The 24,002-nt window shown below is 41.1% G+C and overlaps 1 protein-coding gene across 10 annotated transcripts in view; it reads left to right on the forward strand.

Moving 5' to 3' along the window:
• The window catches only part of LIN28B (lin-28 homolog B), a 101,905-nt gene that overhangs the window by 11,419 nt on the left and 66,484 nt on the right, over window positions 1-24,002 (forward strand). For 2 of the 10 annotated variants that reach the window (XM_084515186.1, XM_084515184.1), the window contains exons 1-2: window positions 1,505-1,863; window positions 2,893-3,080. In XM_084515186.1, the coding sequence (XP_084371312.1) occupies window positions 1,854-1,863; window positions 2,893-3,080 (198 nt within the window). In that variant the 5' untranslated portion in view covers window positions 1,505-1,853. Of the gene's footprint in view, window positions 1-1,504; window positions 1,864-2,179; window positions 2,202-2,263; window positions 2,457-2,483; window positions 2,603-2,892; window positions 3,081-24,002 lie in introns of those variants that run through there. The other 8 variants (XM_084515187.1, XM_084515185.1, XM_084515180.1 and 5 more) reach the window with 7 other exon arrangements.

Here is a 24,002-nt window from a genome sequence, read left to right on the forward strand (position 1 = left end):
CGAGGCGAAGGGGGGGGGAGGCTCCGTGCCCGGAGGAATGGTGTATTGCCGGGCGGGTCAGCGTAGGAAGTCGACCTCCTCTGTTGAAATAACCCGTAGGAAATTTACGGTTGAGGACTGCAGAGGAATGCCAGGATTTAGCGCTGCTGCTCCCCTCGCCCGCCCGCTCCTGCGCCCACGCCGCTGCCCACCCGGGCGTGCCTTGCGCCCGGCGCTGCCGGCCGGGGACAAAGGGCGCAAACGGGACCCGGGGGAGCTGAGGAGGAGGATTTCGGGGGATCCGAGGAGGAGGATTTCGGAGGGTCCCGGTGCCCTCCCCGGCCGCGCCGCCCCCCGAACACAGCAAGTGCGCTGCGGGTGGGTGGGGAGCGCAGGGGCGGCTCAGCCGCAGCGCCTCGCGGCTCCCTTCACACCTTGACGGCAGCGAGCGGAAAATAAAGCGGAGCGCGCTGAATTGGTGCTGGAGGTGGTTGGTGGTTTTTGTTTTCCACGCTCCCACAAGACGGCAGGGGCTGGCGGGCTGCGGGTGCCGCGGGGGCGCGCCCCGGGCAGCACCAGGCGGCCGCGCCGGGCTGGGCCCCCCCGCTGGTGGCCCGGCCCCGAGGCAGCACCGCCCGGGCAGCCCTGCGCGTCTTCTCTTTGTCTGCTGCCTCCGGCTTGCTTTTTTTTTTTTTTTTTTTTTCCGCCTTCCTCCTCTCTAGCAAATCCTTTTCTCTGGTAGCGCCCCCTCCTTCCTCCTACTCCTCCTCCTCCTCCTCCTCCTCCCCCTCTCCTCCGCGCTCCCGGGGAACAATCGCCGCCGCCTGAGGTTCGCCCCAGCCCTAGGCTCGAAGACCGGGCTCTTATTTAGGAAGTCATTAATCACATCCCCTCCCCCGGAAAGAGATGGCGGAGAAACCTGTGAAGTGCAATTCCTCGCCCCGCTCCCCCTCCCCCCTCCCGAAATGTCCCGAAGCGCGCCCCCGGCCCGGGCCCGGGCCCGGCGGAGGTGATAGCGCGCACCCGCGGCGCGCTCCCGCGGCGCGCTCCCGCCCGCACGGGTGGGCACGGCACGGCCGGGGCGCGGGCACGTGGGGGCGGCTCGTCCGCGCGCACCTGGCCCCGCGCGTGCCCGCGCGGCGGGGTCCCGCGGCCCTCGCTAGGGGGGTTGGGGGGCTGGGAGGGGGCGGTGGGGAGCGTGAAGAAGCGAGCGGGTAAAAAGGGAAAGGCAAAAAAAAAAAAAAAGGAAAAGGAAGAATAAAAAGGGGAAGGAAAAAAAAGGGGGAAAGGAAAATAAAAAGGGAAAGGAAAAATAAAAAGGGAAAGGAAAAAAATGGGAAAGGAAAAATAAAAAGGGAAAGGAAAAATAAAAGAGGGGGGAAAGGAAGAGAAAGGGGAAAGAGAAAAAAATAAAAGGGAAAGAAAAAGAGGAAAGAAAAAAAAATAAAAAAAAAAAAAGGAAAAGAAAAAAAGGGGAAAGAGGACAAACAAAAAAAAAAAGGAAAAAAAAAGGGGGTAAGGGAAAAAAAAGGAAAGGAGGCGCTGGAAATTCGGCGTTCATTCATAAATTACCGCGGCGTGTCAGCCCGCTTGCAATGGCGATTGGCTGCGCCTGCCTCTCGCCAACCCCTCCAGGATCCGATGCGAAATTAGTAGCAAGAAAGCATGTAATTGACAAAGTCACGTGTGCGCAGGGGGCCAGAAACCGAGCGCGAGAGAAAGGGGAAAATCCAAAGAGGGAACGCACATTAGACCATGCGAGCGAAATTTGGGATCGTTCAAAATCAGGATGTTAGGTTAATGCAGAAGACCGCTTCGAGCCAAAGGGAAAGTTTTCATCTCACGAGTTTGGAGCAGAGGGCCCGTGGGGCAACATGGCCGAAGGTTAATTCTCTCTTTTTTTTTTTTTTTTTTTTTTTTCTATTGTTTTACTCTGATTTTCGCTCGCTGCCTCGCTCGCTCTCCCCCCCTCTCCCTCCCTTCTCCCCCCTCCCCGGCTCCCCCCTCTCGCCGTTCCCCCCCCCCCTTTTTTTTTTTTTTTTTTTTTTTTTTTTTAATCGGCCCGCGCAAGGGGGCTTGCTGCAAACCCATTGTTACGGCTCTCCAAAACTGTTCCGTACCGCCCACTCCGATTCAGGGCTGGAGAAGCTTTCAGGGGGCTATTGTTTGAATTGTTCCTGTTTGATTAAGCGCAGCCGCGGTGGTGGGATGAGAAAACGCTGGTACACCTGTCCCAACTTTAATCGAAAGTTTATTCCGAGGAGGGATGGATGCGCGTTGCAAAATAGTGGTTTCCGCGCGGCGTGTGCAATAAGCCAGTTGTGCAATCGCCCCAATTTGGCTTCTCCTCTCCCTTCCACCCCTCCTGAGCCGGCCTCCCCCCCTCGCCCCCCGCTCCTGCGCCCTGCAACGAGAGACTAATTTGGCTGCGAGTTGCTCTTGAGCTATGGGATCGGTCTTAAAGCAGCAATACTCAAGTAAAGTATCGCCTTCTGCGCTGTAATGTGGCTGAAAGATGGAGTTAAATGGAAAAATACACGTATGTAGCGAAACGTGGGCTGCTGCCCTGTGCAGGGCGAGAGGGAGAGCCTCCGCACACGGGGTTTCCTCTCCGTAACCTCTGGTGATTTTATTATTATTATTTTAATTATTTTTAACGCGTTTTGGGGAGAAGGTTGTTTATTTTTGAATTTAGGAGGAAAAAAAAAAAAAGCTCTTTTCGCAGTTTGTTTTTGATTGCGTTGTGTTCGCTTTTTTTTTTTTTTTTTCTTCTGTTTCCTCGGAAGTAACTCCTTTACACAGTGGCCAAAGGATGTTACCAGAATTTAACTCTGCTTTGCATCTTGTCCCCCCCTCTCTCTTTTCTCCCCCCCCCCCACACCCCATCCCCCCCCGCCTTTCCCTCTTCCTCAGCAGGGGCGAGTAAAGGTGGAGAGGAGCCCGGGAAGTTGCCGGAGCAGGAAGAAGAGGAGGAATCCCAGGTTTTGCACGGAACCGGCCATTGCAAATGGTTCAATGTGAGAATGGGATTCGGGTTCATCTCCATGAGTAACCGAGAGGGAAGCCCCTTGGAGTCTCCAGTTGATGTCTTTGTACACCAAGTAAGACCCATTTTTGTCTTCCATCTCTGCCTGCCGCTTCTGGTTGAGCTCAGTGGGGCTCCGGTTTCACGTGGAGAGAAGTAACCTGTTTTTTCCTAGGCATTTAGGTACATCTGTAATTAAAAAGTCGCCTTAGGTAATTGTTTTGTTGGCAGCACACAATTGGAGTAAATAAGATCGTTAGATTGAGCACAGCCTCTGCGGCCGAAGATTTGTGCAAAAGGATGATGTTGTTTCCTTGTCTCTTACTCCTCAATTTAAAAAATTTCCCATGTGTTTTATTTATTTTTAAATGCTACATTTTTCTTTTTAACCACGTTTATAATTTGTCACCCACCGGTCGGGAGCAGATACGCTTTTCCTTGGAATCTGCTTGAAACTAAAGTCAGAAAGGGATAAATAAAGATCTTTTCCTTTAGGTAACGTTTGAATGCATTTTAAACGCTTTTCTTGTAAACCTCGAATTGTTTTTTAAAAGCTCGTTTGAGATTAGTTAGTGCAATTGAGGCATAATTATAGTGTTATTTTGCAGTAATTCAGGCCTGAGAGTGTCCCCGTGGTGATAAACTGAAACACGCGTGTGGTTTGTTTGGTTGATTTTTAAATATTCCTGCCTAGAAAAAAAAAAAATGCAACGATTAAGGAGTCAGACCAAAAGCATGGTCTCTGTAGGGCTGTTAGAGAAGAAGCCCGTGGCCATTGTTTTTATTTTTAAGCATACCAGCATGAACGGTGTTGCTGTTGTGAATGTGGAAGCCTGTATCTGAATGCCTTCAGGTGAAGGAGTTTCAGATGCAGGCGGCTTGTAAAATCGTAAGCTGAAGGGAGCTTTTCCCAAGTTCTGCAGCGTGGTTTGTGGGGAAGGCGCGTGTGTAGACCTCTCCTGGTCCTTGTGTTAGTCTCCAGTTGCAACAGCGCTGTTTTGAATTTCACCGCTCTCCTCTGCGATCAGGGAACAGAGGAGCAGCATCTGATAGGTGAAGAGACCATTTTGGGCTTGGCTAGGGCCATGTTAGGGAGGCAAAAAGGCATCTTAACTTTTTACGTAGTTGTCCATTTTCTATGACGTTTGCAACGCAGGAGGGAGGGTTGTTGCATGACTGCACAGGGAGCCCGTTTTTCTGTTCCATTTGGTGGCCTGGCTTCATTTTGTGCTAGATTTCACCAGGTTTTTTCGAGCAATGTGATTTTCATGAATTAATATAAAGGTGACTAAAACTTACAGCGCTTCTGTGGCGTGTGGTCTTGCTCCTTGTGGTGGTGGAATGGATTTCTGACCTCGGCGTGTTAAACATCCCCCATGCCTAAGGGCCTGGCCATCAGTATTTGCTGTTTGCATTTGGAATTACAGACAAAGTGTGGAATTAAGTAGTGAATTTATTGAATTCTTACGCTTCTTGCTTTGTACTGGCATAGAGGTGCCACCCGCCTTTGCTACTACTTTTTTTTCCTTTACGAATTGAATTAAGTAAATACTTACTGAAATAGGATTGTTTGTCCTCCCGTTTCCCCCTCACCGTCTTCCCCTCTTTGTACATTTTTAAGTCACGACATTGCTCTTTATAGTTCTGTAAATTTACTTTATGGTTTATTAAAAAAACAAAACAAAACTATTTTTCATCTAATTTTACATTAATGCATGTTATTCTTGTTGCTTCTCAAATAATAGAGAACAAGCATTTAAAGTACAGCAGCGTTATTAATAAAAAGATACGTTTGGAAACAATGATATTAGAACTGTGGAAATAGAAAGGTGTTGAACTGCATGATGAGGTGATACATTTAAGTAATATTAGACAAGGTATGGGTGTACCTTGGTGGGCCACAATTGAAAGTAGTCATAGAAAAAAAATTTGGAAAGTCTGTGGTAAATTTGGATTTCTGCTGTGTTGTGCCCACTCCGCTAAAGGATGGAACCTTCTACATGAAGGGAATTTTAGAAGTGTTTGTTAACAATTCAGTAATCTGCAATTTGCCAGTATTTTTAGGTGTCTAAGATATGTCGTGGTGTAAAATGCACTGAAAACCAGCACGTTTTGTTGCACAGGAACTGTGCACCTCAGTCATTCTGAGTGTTTCTTAGAGCTATGTTTTACTGAGCGCATTGATTAATATCCCGTAATGGATTACTCCTAGAACAAAGCAAGTATGTTTCTTGCTTTCTTCTTCCTGATGAAACCTGCAATGTACATAAACTTCACGTTGACATTATCTTCTTTCCATCAGTCCAAAGCAGAATTTTTCTGTTTAAAGAAATGGAGAGAAGCAGCATATATTTTGGTTCCAAGTACGTTTTGGATAATTCATACTGGTATACAGAATGCTTTGTGTTAGCTGGCTACCTGACCGATGGTACCAGTAGCAGCCAGAGCATAAAAATGCCTTTAAATCAGTAATGATATTTAACAGTCGGCTCCTACAACGGAGTAGGCTGCTTGATTGGACCCTATTCTTATTAGTCTCATTTGTTTGAAAAATTTAGTCATGTGAAAGGTTCCTTTCAAGGCAAAGACATTAGTTTATTAATCTGTCGAAACAAAATATTGCTGTTTAAAGCTGCTTTGAAAAGAGTTCATCGTTTAAGTGTGCATGCTTTTCTGCGTGCGATCACCCATTCTGCAATGTTTGTATCTACGAAAATCATTTTGTGGAATCAGGCGGTCTAAGTAGAAGAAAGAAGCTTCCACCTTACTCAGTCCAAGTCTGGTAAAAGCTGGTTTGAACCTAGCGACAATATTTTTATTGCCTTATCTTACCTTTCCTTGGTGAGGTTATGCTCAGTTTATGAGAGCTTGCTGTGAGCAAAAACATCTTGAATGTGGAGTCAAAATTCTTGTAATAGTTTAAGCTCATTATATCTAGTTTTTAAAGCTTGCAGTGAATGATTTGTCTTTCTTCCATCTTGGAGTTCCCCTTGGTTGTGTGCAGATTGTGGTCATATTTTTCTAAAGTCAGTGCTTCACTAATTAAACAATTATATTGATATCTATTTTTAGCAGACAATGCTTGTGTTTAAGCCCCCTCCTTCACTCAGTGAAAATTCTGTTCATGTAACAGCTGCAGTATTGAGTTTTTAACTCTCCCTTTTAAGTCCTTCCTACAGCACTAATCATTTTGATTGATCTACTCTGAACTACCTTTAGGTTGTTGTTACCCTTCTGGTAATGAGGTACCTAGAGTTATAAGCATCATTTCAGGCAGAAACATGTCAGTGATTACATATGTGCATCTGCTGTTTGTGTAACGTAAATAAGGTACACCCATACATTTACACTCCTGTCTTTTATTATTTTTTATTTGCTTTACTCTGATGGTTTGTGTCATTGCCATGTACTGGAGTCATTCAGTATCGTATAACAATTACAAGTTTTTGAGACAACCCATGGCAAATCCAGCAGCGTGCCTAGTCCAGTGTTTCTTCCACAAAAAAAAAAAAAAAAAAAAAAAAAAGAAGTAGCAATGTCAGTCCCTTGTAACTCTTAAATACAAGGACTGTGCACCTTACTTAATTTGGCTCAGTATTGTATTTTGGATTTTTAATAGGTTAGCATGGAATAGGTAATATAGATTAATTCTCTTTTATGATGTGAATGTTGCACATAGTTATGTGTAAACAGCTCTTGATTTTTTTCTTAAATTTAACAAGGGGTGAAACAGACCGGAGAGGTGAAGTGAGCAAAATTTCTTGTGATGCACATGGAAAAAAAAAGGTTTTCATTGCTAAGAACTAATAAGAGTTTGAGCTTTAATAAAATCAGGATGTTTGCCTTACTGCATGCTCAAAATTGTACACGCAACTTCTCTACGTTTTTTGAATGCTGGTGGTAAAGTGTAAATGCTCTGGATTCTGTCTTTTGCATATATTTTGCATGGATCATGTCAGAAACCTATACTTTTCTTTGTTAAGCATAAAGCACATACGTTAAAGGTGATACTGAAGGGAAGGGTACCGTGTAAATAGATGCGATTAAATAGGTTTGTGAATTTCAAGGGTTATAATTTCATGTTCTGTGTTATATGTTTTTTCAGTGTGAGATGGGTTGATCAGATTAGAAAATGTTTGCTTGGACCTGACTGCAGTCCAAAATTCTTACCACATTCAGGGATTGATCTAGGATTTCTGAACTGGGACCTTAAAACGTGATCCTTCTTTGGGATGCTCTTTTATGAGATGGGGAGAGGAAGGAAGGGAGGAGCAGCGTGCAGGAGTTGGTGTATTTTGTTTTCTCATTAAAACGAACATGGCTGGTTTGAAATTTCTCACTTTCATCTGAACTTTTACTGTTGCTGCAAGTTACTGTTGTTGCAAGATCTGATAACAATAGAAGAGAGCCTTTTCTTTTTGCTTCTTGCAGTGAGTCTTTCCTGCACTGTTCTGAACTGCACTTTAGTTTGTATATTGTAAATTTTGCTCTTACAGGTACTTGCAGCAATAACATAGAACAAAAGAGAGAGGGAAAATTACTGAGACTGTTGGGGTATGATTATAAGCACAAGAATAAAGGGAAAATTAGACTCCTGAAAAGTCTTTTTTTTCTTTTTTCTTTTTAATTTGGCCAAACATCCTTTTTGATGATGAATCAGGTGCCTAGTCTTTTAGATCCTAATGTTGTAGCTATACTACTTTTTCTAGGATAAGGTTGAGCACGGCATAACACATCGAACACTGTTTCTAATGCTGTGACGTGATTCTGTGCTTTCACAAGGATGAATTCATTCATTCAGCACATCTTTTCCATTTTTGCATTGCTATGGTAGAAGCCTGTAAAAGCTACTTAGTTGTTCAGGAGAACTGGAAGTTCTGGGTGAGCAAGTGAGATCAATATTGCTTTGCTCTTTGTTGTTAAATGGCACATACCAATGCCTGTTTGAAGTACACAAGCCTCCATGCAGCGTGTGTTGTTCCAAACTTGCCTCCCTTGACTTCTGCTGGGGACCAGGCAAACCCGGTCCTAATCAAAACAAAAGTGGCTATCAGGATTTAGACAGGGAAGCTGAGGAAGGAAGTGAATGTGGAATAACCGTGTCTGCAGTGAGCATGTATATAAGAGATCTGGCAGAGATCAGACCTGTGCTGAAGACGTGGGTGTTGAAGTGCTCGGCAGCCCCACCGCACATAGTCTATGGTGCCGGAGGTCGGGGACAGGCTTTGGCACTCAGCAGCTGTGTTGAGGCATACAGAGAAAGCTGATGTTAAATTATGGGGACTGTGGATTTGTGGTGTACTGCAGAACAGCCTTGTTTGGGATTTTAAAAATTTATTTTAACTACTAAGTAGTCTAAGCCCTACATTTCAAGTCCTACCTGTGGATACATAGACAGATGGCAAAATACTTCGCTAAGAGTTTGAATATTTAAGACAGTTGACTGAAGAAACTTCTGGTATCTAAGTTATGGAATTGCCATCTGTGAAAATGCCTTCCAGATTTCATCTATTTACATGTAAAACCAACATTACAGTGCATTTTTATCTGTAGATATATGTAGTATTTAAGCGAGAAGTCCCATTAAAGCTAAATGGTATTGATTGGATTTTGCTGAACAAGTTTAAATGTTTACCAGCAAAAATCACGAATGCTGTAATGACAGAAGCCTGCAATGGGACTATTTTGTTTTAAGGGAGGTCTCCTTCTTTGACAGAGCAAACCCTTCCAGACCATGCTGTCCTTTTCTCCAAGACTGAGGAAGTTGTGCACGGGGGTTGGGATACTGGAAGGAAGAGGATATTTTGTCTGGGGCACAAACAGAAGATACCAAAGCAGATATACGAACCTAAGCTAAAAGGAAATGAATTGTCAAATTGGGAAAAATGTTATCATTGCTTGTCCTGGTTTGCAGCTAGATTATTAGGGTTGTAAGTACATCTAAGTCCGTTCTGAATTTTGTTTCAGATGCTGTACAAATATGCTCTCATCTAAATACTGTTTAATCTGTTAGCTTTACATAACCCATTTCAGTAAAGGCCTGTTGTCTTTTCCCTACTGATGCCAGTAGAAGCAAGATCAGGCCTGTGAAGTTTCATGGAAGTATATAAAAGAGAATTTAAAGGTTTAATTTAAGATCTTAGAAACCATTTATGATGTTTCTTAAATGAACTCAAATAAGGATATACAGTCTTTCATTCATTTATGTCTTTCATTCCCTGTACGTAAGGGTGTTTTTTCCTTTCTTTAAATCAGCTGAAAGTTATCACTGCGGATACAAAGTTTTTATGACTGATAATTAGCTCTTGTTAAGGGATGGTTGGCCCCTTGGACTAGAAGCTTTTGCTTCCTGGTTATCCCTGGTAAAAGCAGTGAATCCTTAAATTGCTTTTACGATAGCAGAGTATCAGTCATCGCCTCTGTGTGGGGGCTGGGAAGTGCTTCTGCTTGCGCATATTTAGTTGGAGTAATTGGTGTCCAGAGTTTTTCTCAGGTTATGCTGGCTGGTCATGACTTAAAACGAGGGTTAACTCCTTGGGAAGTGGCTAGAGTGAATTCCAGATCCCCACCCCAGCGATGGCTCAGCTGCTTGCAGAGCAGCTGTGGAAACTGCTGCAAGTTTTACAGTCTGCTGTATTAAGGAAAACTGGCACTGATTTTGATTTCTCTTAACATGCAAAGCTGTAATATGCAGCAGGTCAGCAGCTGCTCTGCAGGCAGCTGAGTTGTCTTTGCAGTAGCAGTGTGGTGAACAGGTGGAGGTTGAACCTCCTACAGCCACCCTTCGTAGTGGGGGTCCTGCAGCCACGGTTTTACATTTGGCAGCAGTGCCGCTGCTTAAATAAGCTTCAAGAGCTTTTATAGCACTCTCGCTGTTGGACTAGCATAAGTGTTTGTGAAGCTGCGCGGTGAACCCAGTTGGGGAAATTTTGTTTTTCCACATCTGAGTTCCATCAGTTGTCCCATCTGAGAAACCACACGGTCCCCACAAATAAGTGTGGGCAGTGCTGGCACTGCGGAAGGGTGGCCAGGATGCAGTCATGCAGCTGTGAGGCTAAGGTGAAGATACAGGAGGAAAGAGAGTTTGAAGCTACCATAGTAGAAACATAAATGAAACAGATGTAGTGACAGTGCAAGTCTTACTGACTTTCAAGAAAAGGGGCACTTTTGGGTAATGGAAGGAGTACGAGCTTCTGAGCTCACCTTGCAAGTGGAATATTTCAGGAATCGTTTTTGAGCCATACTTCAGCTCTTTTTTTTTTTTTCTTCTTACTGTTTACAATCAAGCTATGGCTTTGAAACGTATTTAATTGTGGTTTTAAACAGCATTATAAAACAAAGTGGGGATTCTTCAAATTATGCCAAAAAATATGTGTTTCTTCTGAAGAACAAAAATTAGAATATAGGGCACGCAAATAGAAATCTGGGTGTATCTTTTTAGCAGATAAGTAAGAGCTGTAGTGAAATCAGTTATGAATTCATTGATACTCTGAAAGGATTAGTGTCCTAATTATCCCATGTGTATAACTTTGAAAATTAACTTTATCAATACTTTGAAAAGTTAATTCTCTGAGAGTACGTAGTATATCCTTGCTCTATTATCAATTTGGTATTCAAAAAAATCAGTTTTTTTTATTCCAGAAGTCTAATCTAGTGCTAGAATTACATTTTGGGAAGAAGGGAGGGAGGTGGGAGAAGGATTTTTGAAAGGTTTGTTTTGGTTTTGTTAGCATCATAGGCTAGTATTTATCAGATACAACTGTATTTGAGTGCATGTGTAATCAATTTTTGGAGTGTATGAATTTGTCTACAAAATCTGAGTGATGTTCCATGGCTACTACAGAATTTATGATGCTGTATTAAGAAACACTAATGTTGTTATAATTACACTCGTAAGTGTGTACTTCTCATGAACATAGCCAAATAGTGGCTTTCCTACCAGACAAAGATAATCTGTTCTCGGAGAGAGGTCTCATCTAGTTACTCATAGTAATTTACAGGTATGCAGTGTTGAGGATTTTTTTGTTGTTGTTGTAGATTGCTTTTATTTTAGTGCCTCATGAGGCTACTTTTAATATTTGTTTTATAACTTTCTTTGTTTATGGTTCTATAAACTCATGTACCAAAATAATCCTTGGGCTGAAGCTCAGGGTAAAAAGGATAGTCCTTGTGTTCTTTAAGTAGACTAGAATAAGGAACTTAGTTGTTCGCAAAATGCAGGTGTCTTCAAAATATCTTAGTAGTGTGTCTGTGCTATAATTTTTAAAAACGTTTCATTTCATTTTACAACTGCATTTTTCAAGCTAGTAATCGAAGTCTTGTTTGGTTTTATGAGCTATTAGTAATAATACAATTGTGGTGGAAATACAGGGTTTTTAAAAGCCTCTGCTGACCATGTGTGGTGATTTCTGAATATTCTTAAACTTGTTATTTTGGAAGTGTAAGAAATAGGTACATTTTAAAATCTAGAATGCATCTAAAAGACCCAACCTGGCTTCTTTAGACTTCGGACACTCCACTAACTACTTACAGTATTTGAGGGATATTGCTACTTTGCATGGATTAACTACCTGATTTAAGACAGACAGATTGCACATTTTGAGAATTAGCCATTTGTTGACAGTGAAGTTGGGTTAAGATCAAAGAATTATTACCAAACCGCTTGCTGTCGCCTCTCCCAGATATTTAATATTATAGTCAGGTGAATGGAAATTCAATAATGATTTCAACAGTAGACAAAAACTCATTCTTAATGTAATCAAGCCAGTATATCCCTTGTTCTCTCATGGGTACTACCATGCTGGTGGGCCAAATTCTACTCAGTCTTCTCATGTGAAGTGGTCCCACTGACCTGTGAAATTCATTCAATAAACAGGACAACATAGAGTGGATTTAAGCCTGTTACATGGATATTGTTACGGGAAGTATTTCATTTACGCTCTTTCTTTTTTTCTCTTTATTTTTTTGTGGGTTTGTTGTATATTTAAGTGCACTAAACTTGCTTTCATGCTTCAAAACTTGAGGGCCATCCTTGTATAGCGCCTAAAATGTACAATAAACTAGGGCTTGGTTCAGTTCTGCTTAATTAAATTATACAACTTAATGTGATGTGTATGCATGAACTTGAAAGTTTTGTAATTTTTATATAATTTTCACGATATGCTTCTCTTTGGTACTGTGAATGTATAGTATTTAATGTCTTACGTAGCTAAATTGACTTGACCAGTGGTCTGCAAAGCTTCTTCAATGCAAAGCTCTTGGACTGATAATACTTTTTTAAATCTTCCTGTTGAAAAGTTGCTCAGTCCCACGTCATTCCATCAGAGGAGGAAAGGGTGATAGCAGAAATATGTGAAATGCTCCCAGTGTGAAAAAAGAGCCCTTGCCGTGTGTGCATGCCTTCTGTTGAAGGGGAATGAAGTTCACTCTTGCATGGAAAGCATCTTGTGATCTTGAACAACTATTCAGAAAAACAGAGAAATTTGAGGCCAACCAAAAATCAGAGGCCCAGGACCTCTGATTAGTTGCAGGGGCTGATAGAATGCAGTAGTAGGTATGGGAAAAACTACGATACCCGTGTTCACAAGGAGAAGGATGGGCACTCTTGGTGCAGACTCCTTCACAATCTTCTTCTGTCCCAGGCCCCCTGTCAAACACACAGACCTCCTGCTGAGGTGTGAGGCTGAGTCCCCTGTTGAAAAAGGAGGGAACGAACTGAACTGTTTACAAATTTAGGGGGATAATATGGTCCTCAAATATTTGTAAATGAATTTAGCCAAAAAGTTTCCATTTCACAAGCATGCTTAATAGTTCTCCACTGCAGCAATTAAATTCTCATTTGGCTGTGCCAAGTGTGTTTTGTTTGTCTGTTTCATTGTTTTTTGTGTTAATTAATGAAAGTATGTAATTTTAATAAATGTTTTATATGCATCAAAATCACGTTTGTTTAATGATTTCATATTGGAAGTTTTGTTACAAAACTGCTTAATGGATAGGGAATATAGGGTAGAAGTTAACCCTAAAAGGTGAGGACTACGAATGCAATATGTACAGTGTTCCTTGTACAGAGGTCTGTGCCTGTAGCATGCACGTTAATTTTAACTAATAGGACATTCAGCATCACATCCTGTTCATTGTGTGTGGTTCTGGTTTTGAAGCTAATGTAACATAGAAACAAACAAAAAAAAAGTAAATTTTTTAAAAGTGTTTTTAACTGACTTGAGGAATTACTGATAATGATTAAAGATAGACGTTAATTGTAAGGTGATTGATCTGGGTTAAAGGCAGATGCATGAACGAACAATATCAGAAATCAAGAGTTTCTTTATACAGATCCTTTATATAGATCCAATGTCTCAATTGACTTTACCAGAACTATGCATGAAGAAAGAATTGTGGGGGATTGGACTGTAGCTGGTAAGAGAGTAACAGATTTCAAAAGGTCTGCTCAAGATGAAACTCGTATTCAAGACTTTCAGACAGAAATATAGTACATTTGAAGATAAAATCTTTGGACTAATTTGAAGAGGTTTTTGTTTGTGTTAACTCATGCTTCTGCTAACACTTAATGCAGCAGTAAATATTACATCTTCCCTCATATATGCATGAGTGCTTAGTTCTCCTGGACTATACATGATAATCTGCACCAAGAAAGTAGACTATCAGATGATTCTCTCAGCAGCTGTGCTGCCTTTTCCTTAAGAATTAAAAAGACTACTAAAGAATCTAAAATGTGTTCTACCAGATTTGAAAATGTTTAAAATTATTTAAATTCAAAACACTCCGGTTGAGAAGGTTCCTTAAATTTGATCTGTTGTCTTCAGTAGAGGTTTTATACAAAGCTGTTTGCTAACAAAAAATGCATTTTATTTTCTATTTAATATGATGTCTTACATTTAATGACTGTGTAACTTTTTTGGAAGACGGCAAATGTTTCTAAAAATCAATCTGATGTATACTTTGAGCAGTAAAATCTCATTATTTTTAATAATGCAATTGGTATATTGTTTTTCCCAAAGAATCTTCACATTCTTCATCAATTTATTTATATTATTTATATATAATTATTCATTAGTTTATATTTAGCAATTATGTGGAGTTTTTTAATGGCAGATCATTTTACTTTTGTAATAGTAGTTTCTTTTTAGCTGAAAACTATCAAAGACTTGCTGGAAAGTGATAGTCCATCCATGTTTTTTGTGGTTTTATTGCTAAACTTTGCACAGATAAATGGTCATCTGAGGAAGAATTAATCTTTACATAAGAACAACTGTAGATGAACCAAGATTAGACTGATAAAATAGCTACAGTTGAAGCACTGTCCTTTTGCAAAGACTAATTGTTCTAGTGTTTGTTGTTGGATAGTATACTCAATGTTTAAAATATTCTAAGATCTACATATTAATAGCTTTTTTGTACATGGATCAGAAATCGTTTATATATAAAACAATATGTTGTTTTTACAGTTACAAGTAGATTTTATGTAATTTAATACTGATTATTTATTAATAGTACGTACCTTGATTAGAAAACAAGGGAGTTAAAACAGATTTGACCACAGTAGGTGCCGTGAAATGTGCTTATACTATATTGCATTCTCTTGAGGAGTATTGAGGTAATTGGCATAAAATAATTGCTTTTGTTTTTAGGATATTTGGTTTTAGGCTGATGAATATAATCTACATAATAAATTGTTAAGAACTGGTAAGCCTTAGTTCAGTTTCTGCTTTCTTCTCCTTCTATTTGAATTGCATTTTAAAATTAATGGTATGTTTTAACTATACTTAATCTCTTTATTTCAGTAACATTTGAATCTTTAAGTGTTAAGCCTGGTGAAATCGGTGGCAAAATGGTCAAGAAAGTTCAATAAGAACATTTTTTGTCAACGATTTTTTATGATGTTTTCATTTGAGAGCTTAGATACTTAGAATAGAAAAGATTGATCAAATAAATACAAATTTTTGTGTGTGTGTATATCAACTATCATTGAGTATATTTGCTTTTACTATGTTTGTTAGTGCTTCAGAATCTTTAAAATGCCTCCAAAGCTAATATGAGTTTATATCATACTGTATATTTGTATTAAAATATACTGTTATTAAAAATATACTGTATTAAATATGAACTTACATGAATGCTCATCTAAATTTCATGTAGCACATTCAGCTGTACATGTACATTTAGAGAAATGTGGCTACTCTTTATTTACATCTTACATGGCAGAAAATACTCCAGTGGCTTCCTTTGTTCACTTTCACCAGGGTCTCGATTAGCTTAAGTGGAGCTTTGCCGTTTTGTGGACAAGTTTGAAATTCCTGGCATTTCAGGTCTAAAAGAGGAGTAACTTGAAGATAATTATTTACTGACAATATGTAAGAGAATAAAAATGTATGCAGGTGTCTGGGTTTTTCCACATTAGTGTTAGCAAGTAGAAAGTTTAGTATGTGTTTTTTTTTTTCTTTCTTCTTTTTCCTGTTTTTTTTTTTTTTTTTTTTGGGGGGGGGGGTAGGGTGTAGAGAGGTAGGGTAGGGGTTAATTGTTAAACAGTTGGTTTTTAATTTGGAATTAAACTGATTTATTTGAATTTATATGCCTTGCCAGCACATTGTTCTTCTGGGCATACTTGCCCATCATTGCTACATAGTGTAAGATGTGGTACAGAAAATGCAAATTATTTCCTTTCATTTAATCTGTATGGATTAAATGTTAAACGTATGTTTTCAAACAAGGATGCATGCTAAATGTATATGAAATATAATAATCCTTGCTCCTTTAAAAAATCATTTGTTGATAAATACTCTTTACATTATTATAAAATTTTGGCATTTATTATATTTTGACAATATTGTCAAAATTTGCTGGTCAGATCTAGATATGTTCAACTTCCATCATCTGAACAATTTTATAAAGAGATTTCTGGTAATAATGTTGCTATTAAAACATCACTGTTCTGAAGGTACATTCGAGCTTTAAGAAATTAGCTAAATGAGTTTGGATACTATGCAAAAAACAATAAAAATATTCATTGTGAATTAATACAAAATCTCTTTTAAACGAGGCTTGTATGCAAGCATATATCTTTTACAGTGTTTGTGCCTGTTACAAGAAATATTTTTAACAGTGTAGGTCAGTTTGGGTTGTGCTGCATAAAGGAATGGCAGAAACCAATGCTTATTGTCACAGTGGTCTTTAGAGTTGTCAGCTCTCTTCTCAATCAGTGCATTCCAAATCCACACAATGAGAATCTAGAAGGGGCCAAAAATACAGATTGTGGGCCTCAGTTTTTCTGCTGATGAGGTTTGCCAGTCAGCTATTGACTTCTCTGCTGTGCTGCCAGTGGTGTGGATGGAGGAAGAAATCCGTTCGTCTTGCAGAGTCATCTGTGGCTTTTCATACTATGGATGTTTTATTGGTAATATTCAGGTAGTGCAGGTTGGTTCTGACAGCATAGAAGTTGTTTGTCTCTGCTGCTTTGGTAATGAAGGGGCTGCAGGGTAAATGAATGGAGACACTGCAAAAGTGAGGGTTTTTTGTTGTTCTTACTCCTGTTTTTATCGGAGATCATCGCTGTGACCTGTAAATAACATCAGACCATTACCAGGTACAGTGTCTAAAACCCTGTCTAAAACCCAAGATGTGAAGGAACAGGCCAGTTGCTGCACAGCCGGGGATGAGCCCTCCACTTCTGCTCCTTTTGGTGCCAATGGCGAAGCAGACCCCAAGGCCGGGGGGAGGGGTGGCGTGTTTGCTTTAACCGACACAACGCGACCCTACAGCCGGTTTTAACGTTTAGCCCACGGAATCCGGCCAGATTAGCGTAGCTAGGCCAAGCAGGGCCGTGCGTGGCCCTTTTGTTGACCATTTTTCACGTTTTTAGCAGGTCCCGCGGCCCAGCTCCCGGCCAGGCCTCCTCCGGCGGCAGCTCCCCGGGGGCCGGGCGGGCAGCGCGGAGGCGCCTCGGTACCGGCCCCCCACCCCCGGTACCGGCTCCCCCCCGGTCCCGGAGGCGGATCGGGGAGGAATTGCTCCCCCATGGCTCGGGTTTTGCGGCCCTCCCGAGCAAACCGGGGCAGGCAGGGCCGGGCCGGTGCCTGGCGCTTCTTTGGCTGGTAGTTAACAGCCTAGCGACTGGCATGAAGGAGTCCAGGATTTTATTTTTTTGTATAGTCTCTCAACGCGGTTTCAGTGTCTTTTTTTAAAAAATAAGCTGATTTAGCACGTGAGGCAGAGCTGGAAGCGGTGTTTATTGTGTTTGAGGCTGTGCTCGGTGCTGGGTGCCGCTGTCTGGCAGCCGGGCCGGGCCGAGGGGCAGCGCCTTCCCTCAGCAGACGGACCCCGGCTTCCCGCCCGCTGCCCTCGCCTTCTGAAGACCAATTTACGGCCGGCCTCGGCGCAAATCAACCCGCGAACGCGAATTAAAGAATTGACGATCAAACACTGCGTTCTTGAGCATTTCTTTATTTTCCCCGAAGGCTTGCAACTCCTCCCGCCGGCGCCTAGCACCATGGCACCACACGTGTTGAGAGGCCACCGGGGAAGGAGCTAGGCTGGCTCCGGGACCGGGACCGGGACCGGGACTGGAGCCGGGCCCCAGCCCCAGCCCAGCCGCCCCGCTGCCGCCCCGTCCCCCCGCCCGGTGTGCCCATGGCGGCGGCGGGGCTGCCCACCAAGATGGCGGCGCCGGGCCGGGCCCCGTGATGGCGACCCCGGGCCCTGCAGGGCGCTGTGCGGCCCGTGCCCAGCTTTGTTCCGCCGGCAGCCGGGGGTCCCCTGCCCCCTTCCTGCGGCAGAAAGGGAAGAAAACGCCGCTTTTTCTTCTCCTCACGTGATTTCCCCTTCGCCACTCACGGGGGCGAAGGTGAAGGGGACCGGGGGCGGCCTGCCGGTAACGCGGGGAGCGGCCCCGGCTCGCCGCTCGCCTCCCTTCCTCCCCCGGCCTCTTCAGGAGCCAGAGGAGGGTGGTGGCCCTCGGTGGCTGGGAGTGGAAGGAGGGGTACTTAGTAAAGGGGGCATGGTAAAGGTTACAAACGCGGCCATTTCCTCGCGCCACACAGGTAGAGATTCCCTCTCAACGACCATGCGAAATAACGTACTAAGCAGCTCCTCGCGTTGAAGCGGTTGCGTTTACAGAAACACACGAAATTTTAAAACGTGCGTTTTTACCGAGATCCATCATTTTTAAGGAACTTTCCGTTTGTTTCACCTCGCGGCTTAAAATTTCCCTTTAATTTAGCTCCAGAATGTTGTAACATGACAGCACAAAGGCAGGCTTTGCAAAATACCCAGCAGAACTATCTGCTTTTGTTTGCTCTGAAGGAGAACACAGTCCCCCGTGCTAAAAAGTCATTCAAAAAGATTAATGATGGCAGGATTCCGATCTTGCAAACACTTGTTCTTTAAAGTAAGAACTACTCCTGTAAATAAAGGTTTCAAGATTAGGACCTTAAATGAGCAACTTTTATAACTTCACCCCTTAAAAATGGTCTTCTGCTTTAGTCTGGCCTTGGGCAACGTTTCACATGGACTCAATGTGGTGTTTCTTTTTCACTGTGCAACAACTATAATTTCACTTTTTTCTTTTTTAAATTGAGGGATTGTTAGTCTAATAGTTTTTTACTTTTAAAAATAAGAGCATGCGTATATGTATCTGTACTTCACATACAATGTATATCTAATGTATGTATTTTACATCAATAGTTTTGCTGGAAATGAAATACAATAAAGCAATCTTTACTAGTATGGGTCTCTGTGTTGGGTTTTCTATCCACGCCCAGGAGTTGTATCAAACTGTTCTGCAAGTTATCTGACTGTAGTTCATGATACATTAATAGAAAAATAGATTTTATTTTATATTTGAAAATCTAAAATGTGCTTTTAGACTTTGAGTGGTGTGTGGTTCGCTGCTCTGGGACAGTCTCCCATGTTTAGTGTAACTCCATTGCTCGCAATAAAATTGTGTCAGTTGCTGCTTCCTCCCCCATCAGCAGAGTACCCAGCTCTCTGTAATCTCATCTTTTCCTTCTGATAATGTTTTTTGCTTGCAAATGATTTCTTTAGATGCATATGCTATCAAGGGAGTTTTTACTGACAGATCCCTAAGGTCATTTTGGTTGTTTCAAAATAAAGTAGTTCAGGGATTAAAGTCTACTTTACTTGTTTTGTTAGATCCAAATAGGTGAAACATGCTGTTTGAAAGTGTTTGTCAGGCAGAAGTATTTCACATTTCAAATACAGATAACTGCCTCTTTTTTTTTTTTTTTTTTTTTTTTTTTTTGTAGTTTTGATTAACTTACCTGTGCTGTGGATTTTCAGTTAAACATAGGGTTGTTTTACAAAATGCACATTTTTTACTGCACGTGTTGGATAACTGCAATATTTAGATAACGCTTCCTTTGGGGTTGGCAACTTATTTTAACCTTCCCGTGTAAAACTTTTCCTCTATTTTTTTTTTAATACTAATGTTAAGTGTTGGTTTTACAATCCCCAAGCAGTAGAAAAGCTTTTCAAAAATCGCAAGCTAGTCTCTGAAAGCATGTTAATCATCACTATACTCACCAGTGCTTTGATAACATTTGTAAATTAACTAAGCATCTTCATTAATTTTGAAGAAAAAAAAAATAAATACTTGCCAAGGATGTAATACCATTCTAGGGTTTTGTTCTGTTTTTCTGGGCAAAATCTTTGAGTGTTTTAACCCTGCAGTTTCTTTATTGCCTTAAGCCACCTATCTGTGGCCTTGCACCAGAAGAGGCGATCCCACCCTTTCCTCCACCCTGGCCACATGTGCCCAGCTCCTGCGTCAGCTCCAGCGCCCTGTGCAGCTGCAGGAGGAATTGCAATCCATTGCCGTTTGAGCTGAAAACTAGTCATGCATTTGGCATGTTTAAATTTCGTTTGTATCAGCAAGCTCATAGGACTTTCCTCTTACTACACAAAGATTAGAGCTAACTTGGGGAAAGTGGTGGAAGCTGCAGCTTAAGCAAATGTTAAAATGCTCCATTTGGATTTAGGACAGCATCAGGGTGTGGTTTTCAAGTGATCAAGCCAATATGTGGGAGGTCTTGGAAAAAATTGAAGTTTTTCTGGGTACCTTTCTGGACAAATGAGTTCTCCTCATTCTTTTCTGGAAGAATCTGAGGAATGAAAGTCCTGGGTGAAGGCCAGCAGCAGGGACCAAGCGAGACTGTGGGTGTCAGACAGTGTTGTGCAGCCTGCGCTGATCTGACCGTGATGCTGTACTTTGTGTCAATGCTGTGCATTCGCTTCCTCAGAAAGAGCTGTTAATAGGCCAGTCCTGCAAATAGCAGGTGTGTCTGTTTATATAATTTAAATTATTGTTGTTTTTAAATAGAAATATTTGGGACTGACTTTCCCTTTGCCATTGGCAGCTTTCAATTTGTGAGTGCCCTGCTGGTGTGTAACTAGCAGGGATAACCAAGCAGTCTTGTTTGCCCAGCACGCCATTCGCTTAATATTAGAGAAGAATCAAGTTGCTAAATTCCCTTGAAGAATATACATTATTTAAACTTTTCTTTTAAATGACCAGTACCATATCAAATAAGCCATAAACAGCTTCTCTCCTGGTGCCCAAGCTCCACTTCTCAGTGCCGTAGCAGAACTCACAGCATGTACAATAACTCCTTTAGCATTGCTTACCACTTCTGGAGCCAAGTGCACCTTGGAGCTGTGTAGCTGGGCGGTGTAAATGCACTTAGGAGAGAAACTTTTGTTTCTGTTTTAAGAACACTTGAAAAATATTTTCACAGGAATATACCACTGAAGTGTTATGTATGTTTTTTTAAGATCTGTTTATCTATTGTGTTATAGCTGTGAAGTGGTACGTATGGTCACTGAAGTGACCTGTATGAACTGAGGAGTGTTTTCAAAGAAATATTCTTACATGTGTGTTTTTGTCTGCAATGGTATTTGTTCAGTGCTGCAGAGCACTGATTGTCCGTGCTGTAAGTGCAAAGTTAAGTTGCTTTGACTTTGTTGGACCTGGCTGCTGCTGATGAAGGTGCTGTACTGAGCTCCGTGCAGGAGTCCCTTGTGCAGCAAGGACTCCTAAATTGTCTGAGGGTTATGTAGGGCTGGCTTCTGTCTATGTTGCAATGACGTTTTGATGGGTGCTGCATGTGAATAACATGGTCAGGTGCAGTGGGTGTACTGAAAATTGTAAGATCCTGTTGCTGCTAACGTAACATGAAGTCAGCAGGATACTGTAGTTAAGAAAAAGCAAGAGCAGTGATCTTCAAATCGTTTATTGACTGACCCAAGTTGCACAATTTTGGCTAAGGTGCAGCAGATGCAGATGGTGTTTTGCTGTAGTGTAGGTTAGATTCCACTCCCCCCTCCCAGGGGATCCTTGGTGAGGAGGTAATCCAAATGTATGTGCATTAAAGGAGTTTTAATTTCTAAATTTCGACTGTGCCACCCAGGCAGCAGAGGGGTAGCCTCTGCCCTTCAGGTAGCAAACCAAACCACCTCCAGAGCCTGGTGGGGTGTACAGAATCGGGGCATAGGAGCTCTGCAGGAGGCACTGCTGTGTGTGGCTGTTCTTAATTGAGGAAAAAACATCCTGAAATTCTGGGGATTGCTTCTCTTCTCTACATGGATTGCTGCTGCTGCTGAGTGGAGCCTATCCTGTGTGTAGCAAAGCTCTGTCTTTGATGGCATTTGGTTAGGATCCTCCTAATAAAATGGTCTTTTGTACATAAAATTATATGTGGCTTGAGTGTGTGATTGCTTTTCTTGTAGGAGCGTCTAAGTATTTATTTTAAAACAAAAAATTGCTATATGCTACTAAAAAAGTTCCATTTAACTGCAACATATAAGTGTAAGGAAACAGTTAAACTTTTCAGTAACCCTTTTTATTACATAGGCTATTGGTTGATTAAAGTAATTGGGAACTTTTCTCTTGCAAACTGTATTTGTGTGTCTTGTGCACTGATGTTAAGCACCTGCTCTAAGTGGATCACAACTGTAAAGAGCTGCCTTAATATAACACTGACCAAATAGGTATGGCATTTCTGGCAGACAGGTAAGAATGAGGAGGATGCCAGTGTTGGTTATTGTTATAACAAACTGAATTATTTGGCACATTATTCTAGCAAAGGCTGAGTTAAGTGAGCAAAATGCCATTTATCTTTATTTGTAGGCTGTTCTTCAGATCATTATTGATTTCCAAATTTCAAGTTGTTATAATATGTAATCACAGTGACATTAGCAGTGAATGATTTATCCTGGTTTTGTTGGCTGGAGGAAGATGCAATGCAAACAAATTGAAAAATCTAATGTAAGGTGGAACAAGCCACTTACAAGGAAATATTTTTTAAAGGAAGTATTAGCTGTGAAAGTAATGTTTGAAAAATCTATGTAAAATGTACATTTAATTACCATTTAAAAGGTATCTGTGTGGCATGGAGTTTTTCTTATTTTATCAAATGATACAAATTCTACCTTTTCTCAGTAAAAATATATAAATCTCTAATTTCACAAAGAAGAAACTTTATATATTTTCTCTCTATCAGCATTTGTGGGTCAGCATTTCACCACAAGTTCTTGATTTCTTCACAAACAGCATATAATCTGTAGTAAATAAAATATTTTAGAAGTGCCCCTGGAAACCTTGGGAGTGTGACCAAGGAAGACTTTTTTTTCCTTAACACCTTTTTTTTTTTTTTTTTTTAAAAAAAATCTCCACTAGTGATAAGGAAACCCTGCCTCAGTCAAAGCTGAACAAAATGCATGGTATGCAGTAGGCATTTCTGCTGCCTTTCTTTCATCTTCTGGGGGTGCCCCTCCTCCATTTTGTTTTTGTTTTCCACAAGTTTTCTGGTTTTGCTCTCTCCTGACCCCGCGGTGTGAGCTTGTAGCCACACAGGACACTGGTAAGATCAGAGAATGCCACTGTTGCATTAAAGTGTGGTGCAGAAGTCAGGAAAAAGACTGTGAAGTTAGCAGGGTCCATTGTTTTATCTTTAAAATAATACAGTGGTCTTAAGCTAGGGCTTGAGGTTTTGTGCCGATCATTCACCTTTTAATTTTGAAAGATAGCAGGGCTGTTTGTAAAAGATCCCACAACAGTTTTTTTATTTTTATTTTTTATTTTTTAAGATCTATATATCTATTCTGGTTTATTATCACAATTCGGAAAAAAATAAGAATAGGTAAAAGCACTCTGAAAAGGTCAGCAGGCTCTAAATAGAATGATTATTTCAAATTTTCTGAGTGTCAAACAAGTTTCACTAAGATTAACCCTTGAAATGCCTGACACAAATACCGGTATTAATTGGTGCTTTCAAACAATTGTAGAATAATAAATTTCAAATAAATCCCTTTTATTTGTGCCTAAGAACAAACATCTTTTATTTATTCCTTTCTGATCTGTGCACAAACTTGCTTTTTTCATCCAGAAGTTGAACTTAACTTAGTCTTTTGTAATAATGACATTTAAAAACTTTATACAAACATACTTAACCTGTTTCTTGGTATTAGTAATTTGGGCTCATTATTCTGTAGAGCAGTACATTCACTTACAGAATGTAAGTAAAGGATAGTTTATCATGAAAAGTATAATTATACCTGGGCATCTGAGTAGATGGGCAAGGTATTATTTCAAGGTGTTTTAGAGAGAGCTTCAGACAAACAGGAGAAATGTATGTTCCTGTTGTCATTGTGTCGTATTCATCTTTCATTTGGCTTTCATCTTTCTTTTGATAAGATTTCAGCACTACCATTTGTTAACCATGTGGTATACCTGAATGCCAGAGGGTGTTTCTGCACTTCGCATTGAATTTCCATCCTTATCAGTCATGAGTCTCCCTGTACGATGAGAGGAGGCATTTGCAGGTTTTGTAAAGCAGGCACAGTATCTGTGCCTAGAATCTCCTGAAGACTGAGCTGAGTGACTTAAAATAGTCTGTGAAGAGGAAATGAACGTGTTGCATTAGTTTGCTATTTTCTGTACCTATGGATCTGCTTTTTTTTACGTGGCTGA

This window comes from Aythya ferina (genome assembly GCF_964211825.1).
Source record: "Aythya ferina genome assembly, chromosome: 3".
Classification (NCBI taxonomy): domain Eukaryota; kingdom Metazoa; phylum Chordata; class Aves; order Anseriformes; family Anatidae; genus Aythya; species Aythya ferina.